Genomic DNA, 18,016 nt, shown 5'->3' with positions numbered 1-18,016 from the left:
CCAGCTCTGTAAAGCCACCTGAGGATCAGGGAACAAAACATGAGGAACAGGGTCAAAAGAGTGTTATCCAACAAACTTGTTTTTATTTTTTAAGAAGAAGAAAAAATCATTATCAAATAAGTGGTTAATGAAGTGTTTAGGTAGATTGTAGTACCTATGCTAGTGTGCTCAGAGTGGGTGTTTACTGGTCAGAAGAGCAAGTTCTCTACTTGGGTAAAGTTGGTTTTATATTCGCACATTCGGACATCCGTATTCAATAGCCTTGTTAATCACACTACATTGGACATTCAGTGGACATTCACAAGTAAATATGCCATTAAAACAATACTTGCCTATTTTGATCGACTGTGAAAAATGTTGTAAGTTGACAATCGTTGGTTGTCAATATCATGTCGCTGCTTAAAATTCGCAAACATTAATTTATTGCACATTTATTGGAATTTATCAGAAGTCCGAATGTGCGAATATAAAACCAACTTTACCTAAGTCACATCTCTGACATCTGTGATGATAATGTCTCGAGTCCCTCCTTCAGTGTGGGTCTGAGGGACTTTTCACATAGAAGGTCTGATCTGTAATAACAGCATGAGTTTCATGTCTGAAACACAGGACTGAAAGCTTATTGGTAAAGTTTACACGCTGATAGATTCAATAACTTATACAGCTCGTGCTCTAGTTTATGAAAACATTCAAATAAAGAGCATTAAATGAGTCGAGTTTCTCAAGCTACATGATAATAAAACATTAATACACGTGTGCAGTGACAGTAAATGACCCTCTGTTGTTTATAATACACCCGCAGCACTAGCATATGTTGAGATATATTTGTGTGAGTTGATCTGTTTCCTTTTATGTAAATTTCATCCCGCATCAAATGTATGTCTCCACCTAATGCTTCTGTATTGTACACCTAAAAACAGAACTATATGTATAGAAACTCACAGAAAATACACACCCTCAAAAGTGAAACTAATACAGCGTTTGACCACTTGAGGACAGCACAGGAGTCATATTTCCGCTTCTTCTTCTAGGGTTTATTGGCGGTTAGTAAACAACGAGCTGGTGCATTACCGCCACCAACTGGTATGAAGTGTGGACCGGTCTACTATTACTTAAAAAAAAAAAAAAAACTTAAATTAGTTTCTCTAAGGTATTGAAACAAGTTATTATATCTTCTGACTTCTTTCGTAAAAAAACCTTTTAAATCACAGCGTGTTTTTAGCTTTCCTAAGTTTTGGATCAAATAGGCCTATACCTTTTTTGATATTTCTGACAATATCATCACCTGTTTCCTCCATTTTTCCTTCAATCTCTTTTTAATAATGCTCTTGATTTCTGCCCTGTTGATGCTGTAGAAACAAATGCTGCCTTAATTTTTTTAGTGCAATCAACTTGGCTATTTAAGTCATTTCAACTTCAGTGTTAAATTGATTGAATGAGTCGAGTCACTACTATTGCTCATATTAGGGATTTTAATAATGTCCACCACTTAAAGAAAAAAATAAAATAAAATCAAAAGAATTGCTAAACCATAAAGCATATATGACCATAAACATATTTACTACATGTTCTGACTATTAAAATCATAATTTGTGATATTTTTTCCCCCTCAAAGCAGGAGAAATAAATGTTGTCATTTCTTTTTTAAAGCAGTGGTGTCTGATGTCACATTACTGTTTTACTGTAGTAAATATCACATTAATAACTTACTTTTTTTTTTGCAAGAACAGCATCCCACACAGTGTACCCTTGTTATAAATTGCCTGATATTTCATTAAAGTGTGTACACAACAAATAGTATGTATCTTAGAGCGGCATCTATTGTCACAACTAGAAATTCAACACTCAAAGAAACCAGTTATTATTGAATCAGGAACATGAACAATCAAATATCCTTCAAGTTATTTTTGCTTGTTTCAGAAAAATAGGGTGTTTATATAAGCTAATGAAAAGTTAAAGAGAAAACAAAACCAAGAAACAAACAAACAAAAACATATCTAAAATTATTCTGCTTATGGAAAGGCACAGGATTTTTTTTTTAACCACAAAATAAAACTTCTTAATATGCACAGATCATTTACAATATTTCAGCATCTTATTAACATGCTGGAAAAGTAGTGTTAATGTAACAAAATCATCTGTCCAGCTCTTATTTCTTTATATTTGGCCAATTTTAACTACATATTCCACCATATCCACCTTTAAAAAAAACTAAGCCAAAGCTGAAGACAGACAATCTTACCAAATAAAAAAGAAACATCTCTGTCAAATTATCATCTCATAATGACAGTGTTAATGCTCATAAACAGATGAAGAAAACACATTAAATACATCACACTAAACATGCTTCATGAACAGAGATGCAGAGATGGATGTTCATATTTAACGCCCCACAGATCTTCATCTTCCTCCTCACATTAAACACAATACTTTGGCAGTAAGATTATCTAATCAGCATCTCAATATCACTATTTTAAACAGGAAGACATAACCCAGTTGTGATTCATAAAGTTTAAATAAAAAGATGTTTGATTTGATACAACATTAAATGACAGTATTTGTCCTTGTCTTTATCAGTAGTGCAGAGTCAGTAACTGAGTACTGATTGATTGACAGCTGCCTTCAAACGCTCAGTTGTGTATTTGTGAAGATGATTTTAAGTGAGCAGTCAAATACATTGTTTGTTCATAATGCCTGCCTGTCAAGGTATTCATGTAAACACAGTCAGGATGGAAACAGATGACACAAAGTAACTGATTTTTAATTTCCAATCTATTTTGGGTTCATTTTAAGTTAGCCATATAGTAATTTTTAAACAATATTTGAGTTAATTAAAACTGCCTAGCACATTGGTCAAACATTTAACCCAACTGCTGGGTCAAAACAACCCAGTCACTGGGTTTGTCCATTTTCAACCTAACATGGGATATTTTCAACCCAAAATTTTTAAGAGTGTACACATACTGCAAAACATCAAGCACTCTGTGATCTATTGCTGGTTCTTATTTTAATACAGATTTATTGCTTAACGGCCTTTTTTGGAAGCAATATTTAAGCAAATGAAACACCTAAAACGTAATTGACCCTTTCATTGAGTTTGATCCCCCTTTCCACTGACTAAAGGAACACTGGACGTCTTGTTATCAGTCAGATTAGCACATGGATCTTTTTTCTGTAATAAAACACAGATTAATAAAAGGCAAAAGAAATGAACAGGACTGATTATTAAACAAACACAAAGATACTATAAAAGTAATATTTGAACTGTGTTTGAGGAATTGAGTGTGGTTTTCTTTTCCCAAGTATTGGACACAATGTCTTAAAGTAGAATGTTTCTCTTAACAAACCTTCAGTCTGATAAACTACTGTCATCTTTTGTACCGCATTAAAATACAACAGTAATGTGAATGCCAAAGACCACTTACGTTTTTGTCACAGTAAATTAAAGCAGCAACTGCAACAAGCAGCACCAGAACAGCAGCACTTATTCCTGCTATGGTAAATGAAGACAGAGCCACACCTGTAATAATAAAGACAGACACCCCCATTGATTTTACTGATATTTCTGATGAATATTTACACCTTTCTGTTTAGAGGTCAGTTTAATGATATTGTTTTAACTGATTTGTGTTTTATTTTTCAGTTAAAGCAGCATCTCAACGCTGTGAGCTTTGGCCACTGTATTTAAAAAGCTGTGAATGACTAAATTACACTCACCAGTGACAGAAACACGGAATCTCTTAATCCTCACATGTCTAAAGATGTTGATACTCTTCAGTTTATATTCTCCAGAGTCTGTGTTTGTGATGTTCATGATGGTCAGAGATCCAGTCTGATGATCCAGCTTCAGTCTGTCTCTGAATCTCTCATCACACTGAACATCTGTACAGATCTGACTCTGATCTCCAGTGATGACAAGGTCATTAAAATACCATCTGATCACATCATCAGGGGTTTTAATTTCACCAGAATCTAAAGTGACAGATTCTCCCTCCTTCACTGACTTGGCCTTTATCTCAGCAGCAAGAACATCTGAAACACAAACCAACAGCTTCTTTAGGATCTTTTTTACTGAAAAAACAAACAAACAAACTACGTAAATATGATCACTTTATATGATGAACAGATTTCATTTAGGCTTTTAATCACATAAATGATGATCAATGCACAAACACAATCATGGTAAACTAAAGCTTGAAGGTGCAAAAAATCCAAATATCCAAAAAAATGTTTACCAAAAGTGAATGTAAGTTAAATGCGTTTAAAAGACATGAGGGTAAAAAAATAATTATAACCAGTGCTATATATAATCCAAACAATTTGAATACAATATTTTTCTTGTTTTTCATGCTGCTACACACTTTTAATGTTGGTCACACACATGTACAAAGTTTCAGGAGTCAATCTGTTAAATTATCTTGTAAAGTCACTGCTATAGTAAAAACAACAATCACATGTGATTTAACATATACAGTATAAGCTGCTTTAATTAAAGGTGCAGTAAGTCATTCCCAAGAAAAAGTTTTAAATGTGGACATTTTACTTTACAAAAATGCATCACTTTGCTTCAGAAGGCCTTTATCACCCCCCTGGAGCCGTGTGGATTACTTTTATAATGGATGGATGTACAATGCCCCATTCATTGCCATTATAAAGCGTGTAAGAGCCAGGGAATTTTTTTAATATTTATTAATAAATGCCAAAAAAAAAAAAAAAAACTTTCAGGTCTTTGATTTCTATTTATTAAAACAGGACTCTAAATAAAAAGATATCCATAATTAAATCAGTGAACAGACATTCAGCTGATAAGTGGTGGTATTTGCTATGTTTTTAAAGAACAGCACACAAATTAGACACTGTGCAATGAACGGCAGACACAGATGAAATTATATTTATGCCTTGAGCAGCAAGTGTTGTGAAAGAGATTATCTCAGTTTTAATATTAAGTCCAAAGCTCACTTTTTCATTCACTGAATTGATTGAAAAATATTTTTAAAACAAAATGCAGTGAATTACTGAATTATTCTCACCAATGACAGTAACACTGAAGCTCCTGAAGGTGTCAGTGCTGCTGCTATTGATTCTGCTGGTGATCTCTAGTTTATATTCTCCAGAGTCAGTGTTTCTGGTGTTTGTGATGGTCAGAGATCCAGTCTGATGATCCAGCTTCAGTCTGTCTCTGAATCTCTCAGTACCTTCATTACACTGAACATCTGTACAGATCTTAATGAGATCTCCAGTAGGGATGGGTAAATGAAGCCTCATGAAGCACTGAGGCTTTCCCCTGACTGTTCCGGGAAACGATTCAAAGCTTCAAGAGTGTCGAGAACAGCGCCATCTGGTGCTTATTTAAAACATATCAGCCAGAAGCTTTAGGAAGAAGCTTTGTCAGATGACGTAACCACAACACGCTCCACAGTTTCAATGTTGTGTACAAATAAAAGCCTTACACGTGTGTTTCATTTGTCCATTAAATAAATTATTTTACCCTTTAAAGTGTGACAATAAAATATAATATGACCTTACATGATTTAATATGATGTAATGTACTATTTATCTCTACACGCATTCACTAGTGAAAAAGGACATTGTGTTATAGGATCATCTGTTTTTAAATGTGCTTATGACACTTTGATAGTGCTTGTGTAACTGTAGGAAAGACAGAAAGGGGATAAAATTGTGTTAATTATTTTTATTGAACCATCAACCAGACTGAGCCAACGAGGACTCGTTAAGTAAGATCCCACGGGGTTCGAACCTTCTGATACGCAAAGCGAAACGCGCACGTGATTGGATAGAAAGTGAGGCTTCATTTGTCATCGATCACGTGACCAATACACACCCCGATACGGGGCTTCGCTTCGCTAGAAATTGTGTCGCATGCGCGATACGCACATCGAAGCCTCTGTCATACGTAACATCATTAATCTCCAGTGATTTTAGCGATGCGAGTGTTGTTGAAATACCATTTAATTCTGTCTTGTTGGTTTGTTTGAACACCAGTGTTTAGAGTGACTGAATCTCCCTCCATCACTGACACTGACACTCCGTCTGTATCAACACCGAGCAAACCTGAGGAACAAATCAACAGATCATTTTAAATCATTTCACAGATAATGGAAACACACAGGAAAGTACTGTGAAAATGTTTTTCTACAGATCATTAAGATTGCAGGTAAAGAAATTTGTCTTGCACACAAAAGCCACTGAAACACTTATGAGTATATTAGTTTCTTTGTGTTTAAGGGACTGTTTACACAACACCGTTCAACTTAAAACAGCTTGTTTAAGCTTAAACCTTTTGCCTGTTCATTTTACACGACATCAGCATTTTAAAGGCTTGAAAATGCAAACTTTTGAAAATGAGTTTCAAACACTATAGGCACATAGTTTCTTTAGAGTCACATGGCAGCAGAATACACCATTTTTAGTCCTTTTCTCAGATCAGAGTGAATAGGGATCTAAAGAAAGGAAAAAACTTTCCCATTTTTAGTAAATCATTGTCCTCTAAACGTAGGCCTACCCTGAGTTTGGCTTTCCCTGCTCCTGTTTAGGTTAGTTCAACACTTCTGTGACATATACATGCTGGTATGTTTAGTGGCACAGCCGGTTTTCATGACAAACCCAGCGGTTGGGTTATAATGTTTGCCCAACCTGCTGGGCAGTTTTATTTAACTCAACTATTGTTTAAAAATTACTATATGGCTGGCTTCAAATATGTGCCCTTTAGATGTTTTCCAGATTGAGCGCTCTAGCAGAAACCTGTGCTATCTGTGAATGAAACTGTATCACAACATTAAATAGGCTAATTTAAGACTACTGGGGCCCGTTTCAGAAAGGAGGTTCAACCAACTCTGAGTTAAAACTTGAACTCTGAGTTGACTTACTCTGAGATGGGAAACTCTGAGTTTTCTGTTTCAGAACAGCTGAATTGACTTAGTTCAATCGACTCTGAGTAGGTTGACTCGGAGTTAAGCGCGTGCACCACGACTATGAAAAGCCATCATCAATGGAGCTCCGATATTACAATTCACCATGGCAACAGCACGTGACAAAAGGACGTCCGCATACTTCTGAGTCAATGCAAGTTTAATTCTTATCACTGTTATAATATCAAAGGTGAAAACTGGCAGAATGGTAAGTTATTGAACTAATATTCATTATCATGGTATCCCACATGCAAAAAAGGAGAAAATAATAATTTAACAGGATGCAATAATAAGAGTGTAAATTATTGTATTATTATTATTAAACACTCGTTAGGCAATCTACTTCCACTTTTAGAACATTTTCTTCATTTTCATTGAAATTAAATGCCTTTCTGATGTGATATGTGATGGGAAAAAGGAGAATAGCAAGCTTTTTAGAAGGCGGATTCAAACCCAGTCAATCGCATCACACGTTAATTCTCCACACCCAACACACTACTGCCTACACCACTGCAGCCACAAGAATGTGTCAATGCTAACATGGTCTGACATTGGTGGGCGGAGCTACTGTAAATTTGCACTTAGTAATAGACACTCCGAATAATCTTGTTTTCCGTTTGCATTTTTTTTTACCAAACTGGTAGATATTGATAATTTTATTAAGTGCATTTTTAAAATGCACTTAATTTAGATCCCCCAGGAAACAAGACTAAATGTTTTATATCATTTTCTTATATGCAAAATCCATCTTGATTTAAGAATTTTTAGATATTTGTACTTGAAATAGGACAAAAAATAGTAAGAAAAAGCATTTTTGCAGTGTGAATGAATGAGTGAACTATTTAAACCACTTGCACTTTAAAAAGGGGGAGGAGACCGAAGGAAACTCTGGGTTTACCAAAGAAAACCTGCTCCCGACCAGGTTAGGTTCACAGAGTAAGTTACCATGGTAACTGACTCTGAGTATAAGTTACCTCTCTTTCAGAAACAGGCTTGACTTACCCTGCTTTGTCGGGTTTGACATACCTCCCATTCTGTAACAGAAAACCCAGAGTTTCCCTCATTTCAGGGTTAACATACTCAGAGTTCTCACTTAACCTCCTTTCTGAAACAGGCCCCTGGAGCTATACAAAAAACAAACAAACAAAAACACAGGATATTTACAGTTTAACAAATTAATGACTTCCTATTTGTCTCATGTTCCCGTTTAACATTATAATTTAACAATTTAACATCATAATGCGTTTGATTTTCAATGGTGACGCAACACCAGGAAACAGGGCTAATAATAATATAGCAAATGTGGTAGGCTATAAATAAATGTCTTACCAAGCAGGAGCAAAAGACACAAGGGAAAAATACCGAACATAATTTCACAACTGCTCCGACAATAAATCCAGATTCTGTCTATAATTTTTTTATGTCGATAGTGATGTGAAAGCGAAAGTAGATCATGGTAGGCAAGAAGCCGGTAAAAAATTAGCAACACACAAAGTTTGTCATTTCGTTCGTGATGTGATGCTCGACGCCGAAGCTCCGAAACGAGTCTCCAAGGCCTGCGCCTTGACCCTGACCACTCGAATCTGACCCTGACCGCTCGAATCCCAATAGTACTAGTATCCAGCTGTAGAACCGCAGCACCAGCGGTAAAGGCAGAGGGGCGTGGCTTATTCAGTCAAAAGGGTTGAGCTACCTAAGGCTATAATGTTGTTTTATTAAATATGGGCTATTTTCACATGGATTTTTGATCAGATCGATATTTACAATATTTATAGTTTAAATGAAGTCACTTGATGTGTAAAGTTATCAATACTGCAATAGGATAATGTGTACACAATGAAATTAAAGAATTCACTTAAGGGTTCACCCAAAAATGACATTTCTGTCATTAAAGGGATAGTTCACCCAAAAATGAAAATTATCCCATGATTTTCTTTGGAGAGCCAGGATATTTTAAAATATATCTCTGATTGTGTTCCTCTGAAAGAAGATAGTACACTATAGGATGGCTTGAAGGTGAGTCAATTATGGGATAATTTTCATTTTTGGGTGAACTATCCCTTTAAGTACTTACCCTCATGTCATTCCAAACCTGTAAGACCTTTGTTTAACTTCAGAACACAAATTAAGATATTTTTGATGAAATCCTAGAGGTTTTTTATCCTCCATAGAGAGCAAAGAAATTACCACATTCAATGTCCAGAAAAGTAGTAAAAACCTTGTTAGAACAGTCAGCGTGACTGCAGTGGTTCAACCTTATGTTATGAAGTGACGAGAATACTTTTTGTGCACAAAAACAAAACAAAAATAATGACTTTATCCAACAAATTCATCTCTCCCCATTCTTCTAAACATATATGTTGCAGCGTTTCTGGAATTTCATTACTTTCTACAGGGAGTGCAGAATTATTAGGCAAATGAGTATTTTGACCACATCATCCTCGTTATGCATGTTGTCTTACTCCAAGCTGTATAGGCTGGAAAGCCTACTACCAATTAAGCATATTAGGTGATGTGCATCTCTGTAATGAGAAGGGGTGTGGTCTAATGACATCAACACCCTATATCAGGTGTGCATAATTATTAGGCAACTTCCTTTCCTTTGGCAAAATGGGTCAAAAGAAGGACTTGACAGGCTCAGAAAAGTCAAAAATAGTGAGATATATTGCAGAGGGATGCAGCAGTCTTAAAATAGCCAAGCTTCTGAAGCGTGATCATCGAACAATCAAGCGTTTCATTCAAAATAGTCAACAGGGTCGCAAGAAGCATGTGGAAAAACCAAGGTGCAAAATAACTGCCCATGAACTGAGAAAAGTCAAGCGTGCAGCTGCCAAGATGCCACTTGCCACCAGTTTGGCCATATTTCAGAGCTGCAACATCACTGGAGTGCCCAAAAGCACAAGGTGTGCAATACTCAGAGACATGGCCAAGGTAAGAAAGGCAGAAAGTCGACCACCACTGAACAAGACACACAAGCTGAAACGTCAAGACTGGGCCAAGAAATATCTCAAGACTGATTCTTTCTAAGGTTTTATGGACTGATGAAATGAGAGTGAGTCTTGATGGGCCAGATGGATGGGCCCGTGGCTGGATTGGTAAAGGGCAGAGAGCTCCAGTCCGACTCAGACGCCAGCAAGGTGGAGGTGGAGTACTGGTTTGGGCTGGTATCATCAAAGATGAGCTTGTGGGGCCTTTTCGGGTTGAGGATGGAGTCAAGCTCAACTCCCAGTCCTACTGCCAGTTTCTGGAAGACACCTTCTTCAAGCAGTGGTACAGGAAGAAGTCTGTATCCTTCAAGAAAAACATGATTTTCATGCAGGACAATGCTCCATCACACGCGTCCAAGTACTCCACAGCGTGGCTGGCAAGAAAGGGTATAAAAGAAGAAAATCGAATGATATGGCCTCCTTGTTCACCTGATCTGAACCCCATTGAGAACCTGTGGTCCATCATCAAATGTGCGATTTACAAGGAGGGAAAACAGTACACCTCTCTGAACAGTGTCTGGGAGGCTGTGGTTGCTGCTGCACGCAATTTTGATGGTGAACAGATCAAAACACTGACAGAATCCATGGATGGCAGGCTTTTGAGTGTCCTTGCAAAGAAAGGTGGCTATATTGGTCACTGATTTGTTTTTGTTTGGTTTTTGAATGTCAGAAATGTATATTTGTGAATGTTGAGATGTTATATTGGTTTCACTGGTAAAAATAAATAATTGAAATGGGTATAAATTTGTTTTTTGTTAAGTTGCCTAATAATTATGCACAGTAATAGTCACCTGCACACACAGATATCCCCCTAAAATAGCTAAAACTAAAAACTACTTCCAAAAATATTCAGCTTTGATATGAATGAGTTTTTTTGTGTTCATTGAGAACATGGTTGTTGTTCAATAATAAAATTAATCCTCAAAAATACAACTTGCCTAATAATTCTGCACTCCCTGTATAGAGGATTTAAAAAAAAAAAAAAAAAGGATTTCATCAAAAATATATTAATTGATGATGAACGAAGGTCTTATGGTTGTGGAACAACATGAGGGTGAGTAATTAATGACAGAAATTTCATTTTTGGGTGAACTAACCCTTTAAACTTAAAGGTAAAGCAAGAATAAGTTATATTAGTTCAATGCAAACAGTGAAGTCAGCTTTAAAGGCGCAGACAGACAACTGTGCAAATGAGGCAATGCAGGAAAAAAAAGATCACATACACAATGTGGAAACTATAAAGACATTCGAAACATATACTAACTTAATACAGACATATACAAATGCTCTTTTATACAGACAAGTCACGGTCAATGTCTTCATAAATAACAGAGTATGCAAACAGGTTTTTGATTGAAAAACAACAACTACTCAAATTTTTAATTTTTGAATGGTTAAATATGCTTTTAATATGTCTGTATTATTAAAGAGTAAATGGTCATATTTTGGTTAAGTAACCTATAGTAGCAGTTGTGAAAAGATCTGATGTCAGTCTGTGAGGTTTATCAATGATAATCACAATAGGTAATGCCTTTTAGATGTTTATCTGTGACTCTTTGACCTTTTTTGATGGATTAATTTAGCTTCAAACTGTTAGTTGGCATCAACTGTAAGATTCATGCAGGAAGTTTTCACCTACATGCACAAGCTGTTTGTCCACCTAAGAGATCACACTATCTTTCTGAGGAAATCAGACCGCAGCAGGTTTCAGTTTGACTCAAGTGTTGAGATGTTAGTGTCACACTTTAGTAAGAGCAGAAACAGGATATGGGAGATGATTTTACCTGTTTTATAATTCGCTAAATGATTGTAAGCCATTTTAAAAGTCAAAACCTTTATTGTACCATGAAATTTATAAAGATTTACACATTGCACTCTTCAATCTTTACATACTTAACTCTGTCTGACAACTACTGTTCAAAAAGTATAAATGTTAAAAATATATAGGCTATATATTTTTTCGATATTAATGTTTAAAGTGTCAATAAGAGTCATAAAGACATGTATATATGTATCACACAGAGCATGTGTGCATTAGGAGGGTCAAATACTGCAGTGGGAGGATTCAAACCAGCTTGAGTGTTTTCAGCGGATATAGGCTTACATCAGACGCTGAATGGAAATGTTTCACAAGCTTGTTTTGTTCTGTTTGTGCTGGAGATGGCTGATTGGTAAGTTGTTTATGGCTGCATTTCTTTCTGTTTCAGATCAATACTGCTGCTGTTCAACTGAGGGATTTTTATTTCTTCGCAATCAATCAAATCAAACTGAGATTTACTATATATCCAGGCCATCTTTCAGCGAACCTGTTTTAATGTCCCACATATACAACTATAAATGATAAGCAGAATTAAACTTAAATTTACGAATGTGATATGTAACCTCACACATTTATTTTGCTCTACAGGAGATAACCTAAAAACACATTAAAGATAAAGATTAATGCTCATCTGTCTGTTCATAAGTGATATATAATATTTTGTCTCTGCTGCTGTTCTTCATTTCACATTTAAAGGTTACAAACTGATATCAGGGTTTTAAACCAATACGAATCAAAACGTTTTCATATACTTAAGGTGTGTTTGCTGCTGAAACAAATGAGATACATTCAGTGTCAGTGATGGAGGGAGATTCTGTCACTTTATACACTGGTATTACTGAAATACATGAAGATGAAGATATACTGTGGAGATTTGGAGCTGAAAAGTCTCTCATAGCTAAAATCAATAGAAAGTCTAGAATCTTATATGATGATGCTCTTGATGGGAGATTCAGAGACAGACTGAAGCTGGACAATCAAACTGGATCTCTGACCATCACAAACATCACAACTGAACATGCTGGAGTTTATCAACTAGATAAAAGTGGAGTGAAAGAAACAACAATAACATTCAATGTTTCTGTCTATGGTGAGTAGAGATCATTTATCCAAATGTTCACAGTTCACATATTTTTATTTATTTATTTATTTTTACATGGTAAAATGCAAATATTCACTCAATAAACCAAGCATTCTATTTATTCTCTGTTTTACAGCTCGTCTGCCTGTTCCTGTCATCAGCAGTAACTCTTCACAATGTTCTTCATCATCATCATCAAATTGTTCATTGGTGTGTTCAGCTGTGAATGTGAGTCATGTGACTCTCTCCTGGTACAAAGGAAACAGTTTATTGTCCAGCATCAGTGTGTTTGATCTCAGTGGTAAATAAATATCATCAACGTTGTCTTTACGTCTCTCTCTACCTCTGGAGGTGGAATATCAGGATAAAAAATTGAGATTTTGGCACCTACAGCTGTGTGCTGAACAATCCCATCAGCAACCAGACTCAACATCTGGACATCACTCACCTCTGTCACACATGTGCAGGTACGACAGATATGATATTAGCTTTTATTTACTGACCTGATCTCTTGTGTTTTGTTGCAAATCAGATGCATGCACTTTTTTTTTTATCATTACAGCACTAGACAGACAGTCTCCTTCAAACTCATTCTCTCTGATAGTGCTGATCTCTGCTGGATCTCTGTTGATTTTAGTTGCAGTCGGGACCTTCTGCATTTGCAGGAAATATAGAAAAACTGATCAAGAAGGCAAGTGTTACCTACTGGAAATAGCATGCGTAATTTCTGTGGATTACGTTCATATCACAATTAACTCATCTCAATTTACACTTTGAATGTGACAAAGATGTAGTTACATTTAAGTTTTGTTTTTAATGCATGGATTTTATTTTTATTTGCTATAGTTGTGGATGTTGATGATGCAACAGTTCAGTCTCATGATGAAGAGATCATTTACGCTGATCCGATATTTTACAAAAGAAATGCACAAAAAATGGTGAGTTATTGTGCGTTATATGATGATCTGATACAAAATAAACAAGACTTTTAAAATGGAAGAGGAAACACATCTGATATCTTTTGTTGTCGTCAATAGTTTGTGTTACAGTCAACATATTTGGGGTGATTTCATTGGAGCAGTTCTTTACTTTATTAATTAATTTTGTGTGCAATTAGAAAATGTAATTTTCTTTTTGTATCATGTGTGTTGTGTTTTTACAGGTGGCTAAAGAGGAGAATCACACTGAGTATGCATCTGTCTGCATAGGATGAAGAAACTATCTTTAATCTTTCCTGCATACAAGTCTCTTTTACTACACATTTGGATTCATTATATGATTTCTGCTCTTTAGAATTATGGAGAATGTTGAGAATCCATACAGACATAGGCCTGAAATTAGCACCAATTCTGGAACAAAAATCTAACATTAACACATTATATTATGATATAAAAACTTCATAACATTCCACACTGAGAGTACCAGCTCAGTTACCTGCTGTGGTCTTGCTCCCTTAAATACATGCTATTATACATGTGCATATGACACTATTATTAAACATTTGTGGTTAACATGTATTTGAGAGTTTGGTTGAAGGACCTTTTCCATTCCTGGCTACTATTGTGATTGGTTTCCAAGGTGTCAACATAGAAAATCCATCAGAAATCAGTTAAGACTCCTTTTCAAAAGGCAAAATCAATCAAAAGCAATTAGCATTTTTTTTTTTTTAAATTTCATTATAATTTTTCAATTCATAGCAATTTCATGATTTTTTTTTCCTTCTGGACATGACATCACTGACACATACCAAATTTTGAATGTCAATGCATAAAATATATAGCATTAAATATATATATAAAATATAGCATTAAATGGCTGATGGCCAAATATGCATAAAATTGGGTTTATTTGACTCCACAAGCTCAATCATGCTGTGTAACATACAAGAATGGTCCTCATTGGCTCTCACTGAAGCTTAAACATGCTGCATAACACATGAGAATGAACATGAGGTAATTTTCATGTGTTACGCAGCACGTTTGAGCTTCAGCAAGGACCAATGAGGACCATTCTTGGTTATTGAAGCTCAAACGAGAATGAGAATGAATCTCATGGTTCTTGCACATAAAGCAATCATGCCTGAGCTTCTTATATCTGCTGTGTGCATTGATGAATGTTTATATGTGAACAAAAGCCTAAATTTAAACTTTTCATCAAATAAAGCAATAGTCTATTCAGAAAACTTGGACTAAACCGTTCAATTCATATGGATTCTTTTCATAATTACTTTATAAACTTTTTATGTGTCAAAGTGGTAGTTGCATGGACTGTCAATGGATGGACAGAAATCCAACATGGATCTGTATTGCCTGTACTGGTTCAAAATGCATTTACAACGAGAATACACATATTGGACTATACCTCATTTCTATACACAAATTAAGAAACTGCTCTCAAACCAACTTTTACTCCCCATGTTTTTTTCTTCTCCCAGAATGCATTGCTTGAGAGACAAGTGGCCTTTGGAGGGAATAATCTGTGTGTGAACGCTAGGGGGCGCTCAAAGAGTTCTTGTAGAGTAAGGGTAAAAATGGATGGATGAGAAAGAGTACAAGAATTTATTAAGGAAATGTATTGTTAAAAAAATAAAAGAATAATAATATGAACAATATCATAAACAGCAGGGTACAGCTACATAATTCTGCAAAAATACCATGTAAACATATTAACAGAAAGTAATACTGAAATTTACAAATGTACACAGTGCCATACACACAAACACAAAACATTATAACGGTAACACACATGACACTAAAATAATGCTATAAACTTAATATTTAACAACATAGCATGTTCCATAGAACCATAACATACATAAGTGGCAACAAAATGTCATGGGATTCTGGGAATGTCACTTAATGATTTTTTCATTGTACAGTATATATAAGATGATTTGTCAATTTTACTGGTACAATTTTACTAGAAAATGAATGTAAAGGTTAGCTCTATTACATTTTCCACATAGTCATAGTTAACGGAATACCGTTAGTCAATTAACAGGCTTTTCTCGTCTTTCACAGTCAAAATTATATATATTTTTAGATTACTGTAAATGATACTGTATGTTCCCCTGTGCAATTAAAGGACAGTTGTTTTATTTAGAGAAGTAAACAGGAAAACCTTTGCAGATGCTCCTGTAAGAAGAAAACAGAATGACAGAAGTTAAAAGAAACAAAACACTTATGTGCAACAGTGAATGAGTGTTGATACTGTTTCTTGTGCAATGATGTTAGCCAATCATAATAGTGGCCATTTACTGATAAGCATTAAAGTGATAGTTCAGCCACAAATGAAAATTATCCCATGATTTACTCACCCTCAAGCCATATAAGAGTAGAGTAAGAGTGTTGCCCAGCACTATTGTTTGAAACACGAGAGGCATACTCTCACCTAAGCTTACACTACCCTAATAAAAAAGTAATAATACACTTCAAATATATTTACTGACATTTCACTTTAGACTTAATATAAAAATTATATTTTAAAAAAACTTCATTCGGAGTGTTAATTGTGCACAATGCACATTTCTTAATATTTGGCCTAAAATGAGTTTTAATAACACTATTAATAAGGATTGATCTTTGTATAATATCAGTCATTAAATGCAATATATTTAAAATGTACCTGATGTATACTTGAAATAGTTCCACTTTAACACAATCAAATATACTTGTATATATCTTTAGTTGGACCTCAGCACTACTTCCACACAATTAAAGGTGATTAAGAGGATCTTTTCGTCGACTGAGAAACCAAAGACTGTTACTGAGTTTTTGAAATGAGCGCATGCGTAAGAACAACCCCCCCTCCTTTCGAGGGAACGCCTCCCAAAACTCGTGCACAAGTAACGGAACACGAGTGTTTACCACCGGCATTCGCTGTGTCGTGTTAGTGGATTCATTATGTCGGACTCACCGCAGGAAACTCATAATCTGCAGTTGTTACTCCTGTCTCCTGACAAAAACATCGCATGCGGCGCCTGTGGAGTGTGGAAAGTTACTGGAGCGTGCAGCCGCGCTCGTCTCTCACAAGGAACGTCACGGCAGTGATTGACAAGCCAGAGGGCCAATCGTTTACGCGATGATCGCGTAAACAATTGGCTGATGTTTTTAAGGCCCTACCTCGTGCACAGATGATGTATATTAATATTGTTACTTTCAGTGCACCTAATAAATAGTCTTTTATCAGTTAGTAAAGACAGTTTCAGGTAATATTGCAAAAATGTATAAAACAAAACATCCTCTTTAGCACCTTTAAAGTACATTAAGTACAAAATTAGTTGTTCCAATTTAGCAGACTTTAGGTATACTAGTTTAGTATTACCAAAAGTACAATTGAAGCATATTTTTATAATATGTAAATGTATTTGTAGTATACTTAGCATGAAATAAATGTATTTCAAATACATTTTAGTATATTTATTTTTCACTAGGTTTAGACATCCTACGTCACGTGCCACGTCGGAGGTCGTTTGCATGGAAGTCATTATTATAGTTTAGAAATTTTTCAAATATGGATAATGTTCTTGCCAAAAACCCATTGCTTTGCTTCAGAAGGCTTTTATTAACCCCCTGGAGCCATGTGGATTACTTTTATGATGGACGGATGCACTTTTTTGGGCTTTAAAATCACAAGCCCTATTCAAAGATTGGAAGAGCCAGGATAATTTTTTAATATAACTCTGATTGTATTTGGCTGAAAGAAGGTAGTCATATAGGACAGCTTGAGGGTCCTTGGCTCCTTAAAAATAAGCTACAGATCAAATAACAGTAACCACACTTGAGGTGTGGATTAAATTAGTTGAGCAGTATAACCTTACAATATCAGATTTTATTGTTGAGATGGGTGGCATTTGATCATAATATTTAAACTAGGGCTTCATTGATGTAGGGTTTAGGAGATGGGCAACTAAAGGTTTAACTGCATTGTGCACCTTTGTTTTACAAGGAAAATTTTAAAGTTTTGCAGAAGTAAAAGTCAATTATAATTTGGATAATAATGATTTCTCTTGTTACTTACAAACACGGGACTATTTTGAAAGAGAGTAAAAGAATGGGTAGTACTGAATTGAATAAACTCAAATTGATAAATGACTCCTAAAGAATAATCCTAAAATAATCTCTTCTTTCCGGGCCGTGATGGAGAATAGAAAAGACTCATCTAGCTATATCAAGCAGAAATGGGAAAGAGAATTAGACGA

The 18,016-nt window shown here is 35.4% G+C and overlaps 2 protein-coding genes across 2 annotated transcripts in view; both read right to left on the bottom strand.

The window, feature by feature from the left end:
- Nucleotides 1–2,278: 2,278 nt before the first annotated feature.
- Nucleotides 2,279–5,921, bottom strand: LOC125273086. Its single transcript, XM_048198355.1, has 5 exons — nt 5,896–5,921; nt 5,031–5,179; nt 3,718–4,032; nt 3,426–3,520; nt 2,279–3,172 (listed from the first exon to the last, which is right to left on the bottom strand). Exons 1-5 carry the CDS (start codon nt 5,919–5,921, stop codon nt 3,089–3,091), a joined length of 669 nt encoding a protein of 222 aa, XP_048054312.1. The 3' UTR covers nt 2,279–3,088.
- Nucleotides 5,909–18,016, bottom strand: part of LOC125273085 — a 39,265-nt gene continuing 27,157 nt past the window's right edge. The window contains exons 12-14 of the mRNA XM_048198354.1: nt 10,346–10,453; nt 9,969–10,213; nt 5,909–6,084 (exon numbers count right to left, since the gene is read on the bottom strand). Coding sequence (XP_048054311.1) covers nt 5,924–6,084; nt 9,969–10,213; nt 10,346–10,453 — 514 coding nt within the window. The 3' untranslated portion in view covers nt 5,909–5,923. The remainder of the gene's footprint in view (nt 6,085–9,968; nt 10,214–10,345; nt 10,454–18,016) is intronic.

The sequence above is a fragment of the Megalobrama amblycephala genome, linkage group LG7, assembly GCF_018812025.1.
Source record: "Megalobrama amblycephala isolate DHTTF-2021 linkage group LG7, ASM1881202v1, whole genome shotgun sequence".
Classification (NCBI taxonomy): Eukaryota; Metazoa; Chordata; class Actinopteri; order Cypriniformes; family Xenocyprididae; genus Megalobrama; species Megalobrama amblycephala.
Note: the sequence above shows the minus strand (reverse complement) of the source record. Positions and strands in the feature narration are given on the sequence as shown.

Bases quoted from the DNA above. Each gene is read 5' to 3' on its own strand.
- LOC125273086 (XM_048198355.1), bottom strand. From the start codon at position 5,921: ATGTTACGTATGACAGAGGCTTCGAT. The intron at 5,180-5,895 runs GTGCGTATCGCG...TGAGAGATTCAG, and splicing joins CGTATGACAGAGGCTTCGAT to AGACAGACTGAAGCTGGATC. The intron at 3,521-3,717 runs GTGAGTGTAATT...TTATTATTACAG, and splicing joins ATTCCGTGTTTCTGTCACTG to GTGTGGCTCTGTCTTCATTT.